This window comes from Rutilus rutilus (genome assembly GCF_951802725.1).
Source record: "Rutilus rutilus genome assembly, chromosome: 1".
NCBI classification, from domain to species: Eukaryota; Metazoa; Chordata; class Actinopteri; order Cypriniformes; family Leuciscidae; genus Rutilus; species Rutilus rutilus.
The window spans coordinates 23,078,609-23,091,587 of record NC_140209.1 but is presented as its reverse complement, the minus strand read 5'-3'; the positions used below and the strand labels follow the sequence as shown (position 1 = coordinate 23,091,587).

Below are 12,979 nucleotides of genomic sequence, written 5' to 3'. Positions count from 1 at the left end.
CTACTGTGACGCCGCCGTGACGTCGCCGCCGGTCTGTCGTCTGACGTCTCTATCAATCCCATTCAAAAATAGACACGGACTGACGGCGACGGAAGGGTAGACTGCTCCTTCGCCTTCTTCAGGGTAGACTTAGAAAAGGCATTATCCGCTCGCCATAGCCTGCTCTTTTTTCACTCCTCCTCTCACTGCAGCCGCCTACTCTCGCATACATTTCAGGCGAGGCAAGGCGCATCTCAAACAAGCCTATTGACAATATAAACGGGCTGAAATGCCCCACAAGCTGGTTGCCAATCGCCGTTAAAAACAAAGAAGAAGAAGAAAAAGACAGACTTTTATTTTGGTCTGGCTATATGACATCATAAACCTGCGCCCTGCTCCTGCAACTGTTGTGGTGAGACTGAAGAAAGGTTTGTGGTTTTACGCATTTAAAGTGTCTACATCGATACACGTTGATTTGGTAGTTTTTACAAAAGGTATGTGACCATGTATTATTGAACATAGCTTTGTAATATGCTTAATATTTTAGGGTTTTTGTGAGTAAAGCGTATTCACATAACAGAAAAGTAAGAGTAACGTCTCATCTCGCGCACTATATAATTTACGAATTCGGTTTTGGTTAGTGATGGAGAAATGGAGTCAATTGAATCTAATGCTTTGCCAAATGACTCACTGATTCAAAGCGATTGAATCACCGCGCGCTAATGAATCCTGCCGCTCAAAAGTGTAAAAAAAAAAAAAAAAAAAAATGTATATATTATTAATAATGATGATACATTTTATGAACAAATCGCAAATGGTTTCTAACAATGTAATCATGTTAAATCTACAAATCAAAATATGAATTTTCTGTATAATTTATTATTATATAATTGTTTAGTGCTTGTTTTAGGTGATTTTTGTCTAATCCGTTGATTTAAAGGATTAACGTTAGTTAACTTTCAAATGAAATTCCCTGATAATTTACTCACCCCATGTCACCCAAGATGTCCATGTCACCTGTGCACTGAAGTACTGAACTAGACTGATTTATTTTTCTTTCTGTTAATTATTCTCATCTTAAACATGATACATTGTCCAAACACACAGGAAAACTCCGGGAAAAAAAACATCTGAGATCCACGTGACACTATTATAAAGATGGCGTTTATTAAAGAGGAGAGTGAAGACATAAAGATTGAAGAAGTGTTCAGCGTGAAACATGAAGATACTGAGGAACAAAAAGGTTATTTCATTCCGTCCTTATTTTAATGATCTACAGAAATGAATGATATTTATGAAGAATGTCATATGAGTGTCCTAATTAAAGTGGTTTTATTTGACGTGGAGCGGGTCTTCTCATGTGGACAGACATGTTTGTTGAGATCACATGACCAGACAAATGGAAATAAAGTGTTTCGGCATGAACTTTAGAGGACCTGTACACTTGCATTATATGGACTAGATAGATTATTTATATGGATTGTGAATCTCTATGTTGATCCAAAGAAAGGAAATCATTTGCATCTGGGATGGTGTGAGTGAGTAAATGATGAGAGAACATTCATTTTTGATGAAGTATCCCTTTAACTATCACCACAGCCCCATCAAGTACCTTTCACTAAACCAAAGATTAAAACCAAAAACAGTAATATTAATGGTAATGTTAACATGTTATGAAAGGTGGCCATTATTACAATAATACACTTAAAAACAATCAATTTTGTTGGTGAAAAAATACTTATATTGGCAAATCATGAGATTAGTTACAATTAATATTTTGACGTATTGACATCCATTTTATATTAAACCCTAAACAAGTCAGTCATTTCATTTGACATGAGATCACTGCTGTTAGCAAATGACAACAAGCCCACAATCTAAATGTTTCTAAAAAAAAAAAGCTTGTTTTTTAGGCAGTTTCACTTTATTAGTTTTCATAATTAACCTCAAGAAATGACCCACAGGCTCAACCCAGCTTTTGACTTTCCCCCTCAGACAGAGCCAGTGTGGGCTTATGCAGATATACTTAGAGGTTATGTTTTGCTATTGGCCCTGAATGTATATATTTTTGAACAATTTGCTTTCTTAAGGTGCTCTAAACGATGTTGGGTGATGCCACTTCTTGTTGACGTTCGAAGTATTGGGTCTTAGTATTAGTATTAGGACATCTCTCATCTAGTGATGTGCATGTGTCTCCTCTCCTTCATGTGCACGCCACTAACCCCTAGGGTTGCCAACTTCAGAAAAGGAAAATGCGGGGCAATCGTGGTTATTTATAGGAAAATGAGGGACACTCAAAATATTTGTACTGTATCACACAGTGTACGTCATTTCAGTGTCTGTAGTTAAGTTTGTGGTTATCAGACATAAACACATTTGTATTGCTTAACCTATTTATGTATTTAATTCTAAAAATAATTTTAATGTCATACATGAAAAAAGTCACATTACAAACAAACCATAGTTCAAAATAACAGCATTTATCTAAAATAGAAAGCTTTTTTAACATTATACACTAGGCTTACAGCTCAAAAGTTTGGGGTTAGTAAGATTATTTTTTGGGAAAAAAAATAAAGAAAGTAATTGCCTACTTTTATTCAGCAAGGATGCATTACATTAATCAAAAGTGACAGTTAAGATAATGTTACAAAAGCTTTCTATGTACTTTCTAAAAGCTTTAAAACATTAATAATAATCAGAAATGTTTTTTGAGCATATAATTCCCTCAGGTAGATTACATGTTTTCTTGCGTGGCTGGATGTTAGACTCATGAACAATAATCACGTTGTTTGCATTCGCCAAAATTGATTAGCCAAAATCAAAACGTGGACAGTGAAAGGAAATTACCGTTAGCGCGAGACGAGTCCGGCTTGAAGCGGAAGCGACCAGACGGCAGAGGATGTTCGCAAATCAAACAATGATTTGTCTCAAAACAGTGATTAAAAAAAGCTGTGATTGGATGATGACAGGTGTCGGTGATCATTCTCAAGTGTCGTGGTCAGCACTGCTGCTGTTGCTGTTGTATCAGTCAGTGGTTTATCAGCTTGTCAAAAAACGGGACACGGGAGGTCACGCACGGGACAAATAAATTAGGCCCAAAATACGGGACGTCCCGCCTAATTCGGGACAGTTGGCAACCTTACTAACCCCCCAGATAAAATATTTATATAGAAAAAAGAAAACATAGAAAACTTTAACCACAGTAATAGATGTCGGCAGCAGCTGCTGTTGAAACACATCCTTTAATCAGGATATAAGCATTCGATTTGCACCACTTCATCTCTCACAGTCACAGTTAGGCTCGCGCACTGTTAAACGAGCTCTCGGACACACTCGATCTCTCGCGCACTGTTAAAAATAATGTGATATAATTTTATTGCCATGTCATTCAAGGTTAAGCACCATTTTTTTTTCTCCTTAAACATAACGATGATAAAATTTCCCAGGAAAACGGATCGAAACAAGGCAATAATTAAGGTGAATTAGCAAATATGACTAAAATGTCCAGGTGGACACTGTCAAAACGGCAATCAATGAATTAACCGATGACTTTAACCCTCGGATGTACACATTGCGAAACATAACGCAGAATTTAGCAGTCAACACTGATTCATCGTTGATTCAAACCTTTTGGTTTAAAGCAGTCTGGACGGTGTAAAAGTTGCAGATGTCAGGTTAAAGGCTAGTGTGCACTTGCATGGACAGGAGTCGTCCCATATTCGATTTCAATTTGACGTTCAATTGTGAAGTCATTCAACTGTGCTCTCAGAGTTAGTGATATTTAGTAAGAGCCATGGAGTCATCGCTTGTCTGAAGTTTAAAATCATTGGTTACCCGTAAGCCAATCACATAACGTTTGGTTATGGCGTGTGTTATGCGCATGCTCAGCCGCATCTAACTTCCACTGTAAACGCATGTATGATGCAAAAACTAAACCATCGAGCGAAATACCGGAGTGAACATGGCTGTGAACGACTTTTGCAGATTATGTGAAGTAAATCTACGCATCCACCACGGTACAATCAGCGTCTACGTCACGGCTCTCAGCCCGCCCTCTGTTCGTTGATTGGCCGGCCGTCTGAAGGCCGTTGGAAAACTGAAAGATAGGCTGCTATCTCAGACTGACTACAGGAGCGAAATGAAATTAGCGGAAGTAGGAAGTCTGACGTAGTCAGGCTAGAACTGACCCCAAACCAGCCCAAATTTTGTCCACCCACCTAAACCCTTTTTTTACCTGCACAATCGAAATCAAAACCCACCCAATCTGGCAACACTGTTCACTTAAATTAAAGGAGAACTCTGGTCAATTTTAACATTGAGCTCATTTTTTTGTAAATTTGGAGTGCTGTCAGTACAGAAAACAATGACAAAAATCGATGTTGCCTACACCGTGTTATCCTCTTTTTAAAATTTGCACCCTGTTGACTTCAATGGGGCAAGTTTTAAACCTGCTTTTAGCCTCTTAAAGGTAGGGTAGGTAATCATTTTTCTAAAAAAAAAACATTCCAAATTTGTTTAAACTGTCTTTATATACCAATACATAATTAAAATGTAAGTACTCTGAAAAAGAAAATATAAAAATCGAGTGACTGTAGACCTTTTAATCTGCAATAAACACAGCTCATTATTTCCATTCACTCCCACCCCCTCCCTTCTGAGCTCCTTCCAAAGCCACGCCCCCAAAACACATGAACGCGCGACGCCAAACGCTCAGGCTCAGCTGGAAGACGCATTTATTACCTGAGACGAGTGGAGAGGAAGGAGCGCAGTACATACAGTGACATCATGTCAGAATCACATGTAATAAAATACCTAACTTTATCACTATGAATATAAACAAATAAGATTTCTTTTAGTACTCACTATCAAGCTAGCATATCGATAATGGTAAAGTTTCATTCGGTAACGAGCTATATTTATAAGGCAAAACTAAAAACAGGTTGCATTGATACACGTTTTTCCATTACCATCAGTTACACTGTGATGAAGGTGAATTTCGTGTAAGATTCATAACATATACGGTGTTTTGCATGTAAGAGTTTCCATGATGAAAACATTGTTGACTCTAATGAAGACTAACGTACACTCCGAGTCCGGAGACAAGTACCGCATCGTCGGTTCGAGGACAGGTCCGGGGTTGAGGGCGAAGCAGAGGAGGTCGTTCAAGAGTGCGGGCAGGGTCCGAGGAAGTAGTTTTTGCCTTGTTTGCCTTCGCTGACTGCATATGCAGGTGCTTTGAGCTGAATATTTCCGGGAACGGTGACATGTGATGAGTGCACGCAGGGCAGCGCGCGCAGTGGGGCTCGGGCACGAGACATGAAGGCATCTGATTGGTTCTTTACATTCGCACCGAATGGCAGTGATTGGTCAGAGTTTTTACTGTCCTGCAGCTGCTACAGAGGTCTGATTTTTTTCATTCCTTTTTCTAAACACATAATGTATTGACTACTATCAGGATGGAAGGACCATTTCACCCAGTATAAAAAAAAGTGTTTCTGAACAGGAACACCTACCCTACCTTTAACATCCTTGATGTGTCATTACAAGAGCTCAGCCATTGTGAGTGATTCATTCGGAGTGAACACAGTGAATCTGACTGCAGTAGATGTGAAAGATATGAATAAAAATGAAGTTAATTCAGCCAGCGCACATACCTGTATTTACATACAGGTCGAAGTCCACAGTAGTCGATTGTCGAGTTCTACACTGTTGATCACGCGCGTGAACTTGACAATTGACAGTTTACAGTTTGACAAAAGCACAATGTTGTGTTTTACACAAATATAAGTAGGCTAAACACTTTTTGCAGTTTTAATGATGTCCTGTATGAACAAAATGACGGAGTATGTTTTTATGTCTCCACTGTTCGATCGCGCCCGTGCCTCTCTCTCTGACACACACACACACACACACACACACATACACATTCCAGCATTGCAATCTTGACATCGCAGCCTGTTCATTTTGCTGCGTTCACACCAAACGCGAATAGAGCGTCAAATTCGCGTCTATCGCGTCGAGTTCGATGCGTGAACAGTTTGAATCCATTCGTGCGTCCAAAGCGAATAGGACGCACCGCACGCGTATAATGATAAAGCGAGCGTTTGAAGCGAAATGCGTATCTAACAGTAGTTCCACATTACATTAATTAATGTGGACGTGAGTTTGATTTATTTTTATACCGTGTATTATCCGTGTAAATCCTTAAACTGAACCGTGTACGAACACGTACCATGTAACGACAGCGTGTTCCAGGTCCTGCCCCCCCCCCCCCAAAAGTCTTAGATCTTTGAGTTCAGCTCATGAAAAATGGGGTCAAAAACAAAAGTGTTGCATCACGTCACGTCACGAACTCAGCTCACGAACTCTTGTTCGTCTTATCACCGGAACACGCACAGCAGCGGAGCAGCGTGTTCACAATAGCAGCTTGAGTTTTGGTCCGCTGAAGAGGTGCTTTTCTATGGCGAGCAACTTCTATGTTAGGCTTGTTCTAACTGTGGCAAGTCAAAGGTCTGAAGAAGAACGATTCAGTGTAATTGCCGTTCAATGTTGCTTTATTATTATTATTACAAAGCGCTAACCTAACCGCTATTCACGCACTTGAACGCCTTTGCAACGGCTGTTTTTTTCCCCCTTTTTTTCTGCTGATCTCCTGCGTCCCCCCTGCAGTATCTTTGCACCCACTGGGGTAAATGTTGGAAGTTGACATGTCCTTTTCTATTGACATGATGGTGGTTGTACATTTTAAGGTTTCCAACACTGGCGCAATCGCTGTCATTTTCTGCTAGTATTTATATCTCGGATCTCAAGGGTTCTGGGGTCCGTTCTTTGTACGTTGTTAACTCAGTTAGCTGGATTTGATTGTTTACGATTTTGCATGATCTTGGATTGTTTGGTTCTTCGACACTCATCCTGGACTTGCTGTCATACATAAACTTCGCCTATTAGCTCTTGCTCTGCTCTGCTCGGCTCGGAGAAAAACTGTGCGCGCTCTTTGGCCATGGTGAGCAGCCAATAGCAACATTGCTGATTAATGTTTCTACCATCAATACATATCCCCTTTTAAACCAACGCATGAACGTGCAGTTATCTCAGATAACTCAATCCAGCAATACAAATCATAAACAACAGGTGTGTTCGAAGAAGCTATTTAGCCAGATCATGAGTAGCACGATGATATCATCTTGGATGTCCCATTTGATCTCGGATATATTTAGCGACATACGAAGAACGGCCCCCTGGCTTCTTGCAGCTTTGTTACGTTTCGGTCAGACAGAACAAGAAGTCTTCCAAACACCTCACGTGCTGAGCTTCATCTTGTTTTGCACAATTGATTGAGCTGGAGTTTCGGAAATTGCATTTGTTTTTGTTTTGCCCCCAGTGCCTTGCATGTAGAGGTACTGTGGTTGAAGCTGTAATCATACCTGCAAACTTGTCGCTTTTCGGCGACAATCGCCGTTTTCTTGGTCAATTGGGTCATTTACGTGAATCGCGTAGAACCGGAGAGTTTTTTGGTGGGGGGGGGGGGGGGGGATATTGTTTCTCACAGTAACTGCCATGCAGGCTAGAATTGCGAAACATTATTGGATAATTCTTATAATTGACATTTCTCTGGGCCAATCGGAATCTTAGCACTTTTTCTCTTGGCCAATTGGAATCTTAGTTAGGACTTGCGTCAGAATCTTGAAGCACACAGCGTCAACTGAACTAAGCTGAGTTTGCCATTTGATGAGACGGCTGGCTACCGTGCGAGTCTAATGGAAACTCACGCATGAATTTTCCTGCATTTTAGCGCCCACCAAAATGATTTTTTGTCCCGCCAAAGTCTTATTTGATCGGTGAGTAATGTAGATGAACGGCTACGTTTGTGACAGGGCGTATGTTTAACTGAAAGAACGAGCAGAGAGAGAGAGAGAGCCGGTCGCGCGCGCGCACTCTCTGTGTAAACGACTTCACCGTCTCCAAACTAGGCGCTGTGTTGCTCTCTCTCCCTCGCACGCACATATTAATCAAAAATAAATCGACACGGTGGTAAAAGGTCGAAAGACCTTTTTTTTTTTTTTTGAATTACTGCTGGGTGTGAATTTTGCTAAATAAGTTTCCTTATCTTCTCTGAAAAGCGTTCTGGACATTCAGCTGACTTAAACAACACTTTAATTAAACGAAATAAAACTATACAGTGATGAAATGTTTTTTATGTTGACACAAATCTTGGATGTCAGTGTCCTAACTGCTGGGACAATCACACAGCGCGCACGACACGTCCAATTCGCGAACTAATGACTCCTTTGAACCGATTCATTTTAATGATTTAATGAATGGTTAAAACAACTGATCTTTCCAACAGTGAACTCAGGAGACGTCTGAATCGGTGTAACTAATCAGTAACACTTTACAATAAGGTTATATTTATTACATAAATTATACAAAAAAGTACAGTTTGCTAACTCAAGCTTAAACTTCAAAATAAAGAAAACCACTTGTTTAAAAAAAAAAAGAGCATATGACTAAATTTTTCCACACAGTGCTATCAAGAATCGATAAAGAATTGGATCGATAATCAGAATCGTCAGTGGCATTATTATTGATAAAATCTTATCAATTCCCATCCCTATGTGAAGACCATAAAATTATAATCAAACATTAAAGAACATACCTGTTTTTTTTAATAGGTTTTTTTTTTTAAGAGTTAAAAGATTAAAACATTTTGCTAACATGAGGTCTTATTGTGTCACTGTCAGTCTTTTTACATCAGTGCAAAACTAGGGTATGCAGATTAATTATTATTATTATTATTATACATTATTCATCAGCATGCATTGATTAATCCCATGGCATGCAGCAAAAAAAACATGCCATACACATACACACACACACACCCGATAAGCTGTGAGGTTGTCAGCTGTGTGTTTCCACTGGTGTTAACTTGTATTTGTCTTTTTTCGCTTTAGACCTGATGCCACTGAAAGAGGAGAGTCAAGAACTGAATAATATGCAAGATGAACATCATGATTTCAAGACTGAAGAGAAATCAATCATGAGACTTCACACTGGAGAAAAGCCTTATACTTGCTCTCATTGTGAACAGAGTTTTGCATATAAAACGACACTTAAAGTCCACATGAGAATTCACACTGGAGAAAAGCCGTATACTTGCTCTCATTGTGAACAGAGTTTTTCACATAAAAGCAACCTTAATGTCCACATGAGAATTCACACTGGAGAGAGTCCTTTCACCTGTCAACCATGTGGAAGGAGTTTTGCTCAAAAACAAACCCTTAAAGACCACATGAGAATTCACACTGGAGAAAAGCCTTATACGTGCTCTCATTGTGGACAGAGTTTTGCACATAACAGCAGCCTTAATTCCCACATGAGAATTCACACTGGAGAAAAGCCTTATACTTGCTCTCATTGTGAACAGAGTTTTGCATATAAAGCAACACTTAAAGTCCACATGAGAATTCACACTGGAGAAAAGCCTTATACTTGCTCTCATTGTGGACAGAGTTTTGCACATAAAAGCGGTCTTAATGTCCACATGAGACTTCACACTGGAGAGAGTCCTTTCATCTGTCACCCATGTGGAAGGAGTTTTGCTCAAAAACAAAATCTTAAAGACCACATGAGAATTCACACTGGAGAAAAGCCTTATACTTGCTCTCATTGTGAACAGAGTTTTGCATATAAAACGACACTTAAAGTCCACATGAGAATTCACACTGGAGAAAAGCCGTATACTTGCTCTGATTGTGGACAGAGATTTGCACATAAAAGCGGTCTTAATGTCCACACGAGAATTCACACTGGAGAGAGTCCTTTCATCTGTCACCCATGTGGAAGGAGTTTTGCTCAAAAACAAACCCTTAAAGACCACATGAGCAGTCACACTGGAGAAAAGCCTTATACTTGCTCTCATTGTGGACAGAGTTTTTCACATAAAAGCGGTCTTAATTCCCACATGAGAATTCACACTGGAGAAAAGCCTTATACTTGCTCTCATTGTGAACAGAGTTTTGCATATAAAACGACACTTAAAGTCCACATGAGCATTCACACTGGAGAAAAGCCTTATACTTGCTCTCATTGTGGACAGAGTTTTGCACATAAAATCGGTCTTAATTCCCACATGAGAATTCACACTGGAGAAAAGCCTTATATTTGCTCTCATTGTGGACAGAGTTTTGCACATAACAGCACCCTTAATTCCCACATGAGAATTCACACCAGAGAGAAACCGTTTATTATAAGAAAAAAAAAGTTCACATGTGATCAGTGTGGAAAGAGTTTCACACGTAAAGCAGCCCTTAATTGCCACTTGAAGATTCACTCAGGAGAGAACAGTTTTATATGTCATCAATGTGGAAAAAGTTACAGTCGTAAAAGTAACCTCAACACTCACATGAGACTTCACACTGGAGAGAAACATTTCATCTGTAAACTGTGTGGCAAGTGTTTTTCACGAGAACGAAATCTTAAGGCTCACACAAGTACTTGCACACAAGAGAGAAGCGGTTCACGTGTTAAAAATGCTGTCTTGCTGTGAAATGGTGCAATGTAACTGTTGGAAACTCAGAAGCGAAGTCCAGGAGACTTGAGCCCCTTTCACACAGCGCTTTGAACCCGGGAAATTGCTGGCAAATTGCCAATTTTCAAATGCGTTTTTTCGTGTTGGTCAGCCTTAAAATTCGTCAAGCACAAAAACCTTGCACACTGAGTCCGATGCGTATTTATTAAACCTTTGTGGAAAAAAAAAACGCAAAAAAAACAAAATGGATTCGTCAAGCAATGAGGATGATTTTGTTGCCCTCTTTCTTCTTAAAAAGAGAAAAAGAAAGAGTAAATATTGGGTCCATACAATCCTGAGATTGCGTCGAGAGGAAGGAAAGTTTCACCTCCTTATCAAAATTATCCTGAGCGATTCAAAATTTACCTCAGAATGTCAGTGGAACAATTGAACAAAAGCGATACTGGAGCCACATATAAAAAAGAAGACCACCAATTTCCGTGAACCAAACGATCCTGAACAGAGACTGGCAGTATGTCTAAGGTATGGACACACACACACACGGCCGGCGGAAGCGCTGGGCAGACAGAACAGCTGTATACAGGTTATATTTTGTACCCAAATAATACATTAGTTATCGAATTGGCTGTTCATTGAATTAGCTAATCGATCTGAAATTTCGATCAGATTGAAAGGGGAGGTTTATTCCTTTTATAATCCGATTGAGAAAACGTTGGATTTTGTCGTTCGCTTGTACGGTGGCTCTGAATTGTCAAAAAACCTATCAAAATGCTGGCTGTGGATGCGAAACGCAGAAAATCGAACCCGATCCGAATTTTTTTATTACAGACGAAACTTTTGTAGACCGTGTGCAAGCGTGATTGACATAACGTGAGGTCGAATTTTTTTTTTTTTACGTGCGCAAATTTCGGATGCGAATTTCTGACTCGGTGTGCAATGGCCTTTATACTTACCCACTACCCAGAGTTCTCAAGCTCACCTATTCCCCTTTATCCCTTCATCACAGACTCTATATCATCCCAGCAAAGAGAGACAGTCAGCGTCTGGTCTCTCCATTGTATTACCCTGTAAAATTGTACGAGTAAGACAAAAGAAAGACTCAATTTGACACTTCCAGTGTATTTATCTGGATGTTCATGTTCATTAAGGCCACATTTACACATTGCTGGGTATTTAGAGAAACGAATATTTACGAATAACGAATAAACAAATACAAATGGCCCTCAGCCATTTGCTGTCCACGAGTTCCCCAATTATCACTCCTGCCTTGTGACATGGTGGTCCATCATGCTGGAAAATGCTAGGATCATCATCAAATTGCTCCTGGGCAGAATTGAATCTTCGCAGGGAGTTTGATCGACAGGCAATCTGACCAATAATAATCCGTCAAATACAGCATTTTTGTCTGACAAAGCGGTTAGGAGAGTTAGTAGATTAACGTTGGAGGATTTGAACTTGAAATATGGTGTGTACTAACATCTTTCCACGGTTAAAACAACATTCCTTCTGATGTTCATTCATGTTTATTTTATGCTTTAAATTAACTAGAAGGAAGAGATGATCAGTTCACGAGCAGCTTTAACTGAGGCTCTTTGCAAACGGTCAATTGTGAGAGAACCCTTGAATGAAAAGCAAGCAACCACACACATAGATGGTCTCAGAATGCTTCACTGTTGGCACGACACAGGATTCATTGTAGCGTTAACCTTTTCTTCTCCGGACAATTGATTTTCCAAATGTCCCATACAGTTGGAACGGGGGCTTCATCAATTCACTACCTGTTCATCATTTCAGTTCAATCACCCAATACACAATGTGTATTTAAGTTCCTCCTTTTCATTCAGTTGTGGTCTGGTATTGTTTGTGTAGACACTGTCACATGCTTGCCTTTGGATTACCTGATTTTTTTTTATTAAAGAACTCGTTTGTAGAAAGCTGTTTGACCCTTTTTCATCATCTTCACCTGAACTAACCGTGACAGTACACTTGATAATATGAAAAATAAACCTCTGCATAGAAAAAAAATATTAATAATTCACACAAACTCTGTTTGTTTTTTGAAGACATAAAACATTCATTTAAAGTCCCCGTGAACCGGAAGTTGCAAACGACTTTTCACCAGTGTTGTGACGTATTTCCAAGTGAAACAATATTGAACAGAGGGCTTATTGAATATTGATCTCTCGCTCATTACAGACTAACGGTTTGAGGGGAGTGGTTAAGCGTTTTCAACCCAAGCCGTCAAACTGATGTCATCAGAAAAGGAACGCCATTCCAGACCGGAAGTAACTTTTCAGACTTTGATTAAAGATTACCACGGCAAACAATTGTTTTCTGTGTATTAACTTGCACGGATTAATTGTTCACCACAAGACTATTAATATGCGCTAACAAAGTAAATAGGGTAAATTTTGATTTCATGTCGACTTTAATTTCTTTTAATCATGTGGAATTAAACAAACTTTTTGTCAA

The 12,979-nt window shown here is 39.5% G+C and overlaps 1 protein-coding gene across 1 annotated transcript; it reads left to right on the top strand.

The window, feature by feature from the left end:
• The first annotated feature begins 384 nt into the window (after positions 1–384).
• Positions 385–12,432, top strand: LOC311286323 (uncharacterized protein). The gene is made up of 3 exons (XM_084402481.1): positions 385–473; positions 1,087–1,222; positions 8,931–12,432. Exons 2-3 carry the CDS (start codon positions 1,138–1,140, stop codon positions 10,523–10,525), a joined length of 1,680 nt encoding a protein of 559 aa, XP_084258607.1. The 5' UTR covers positions 385–473; positions 1,087–1,137; the 3' UTR covers positions 10,526–12,432.
• Positions 12,433–12,979: the final 547 nt, after the last annotated feature.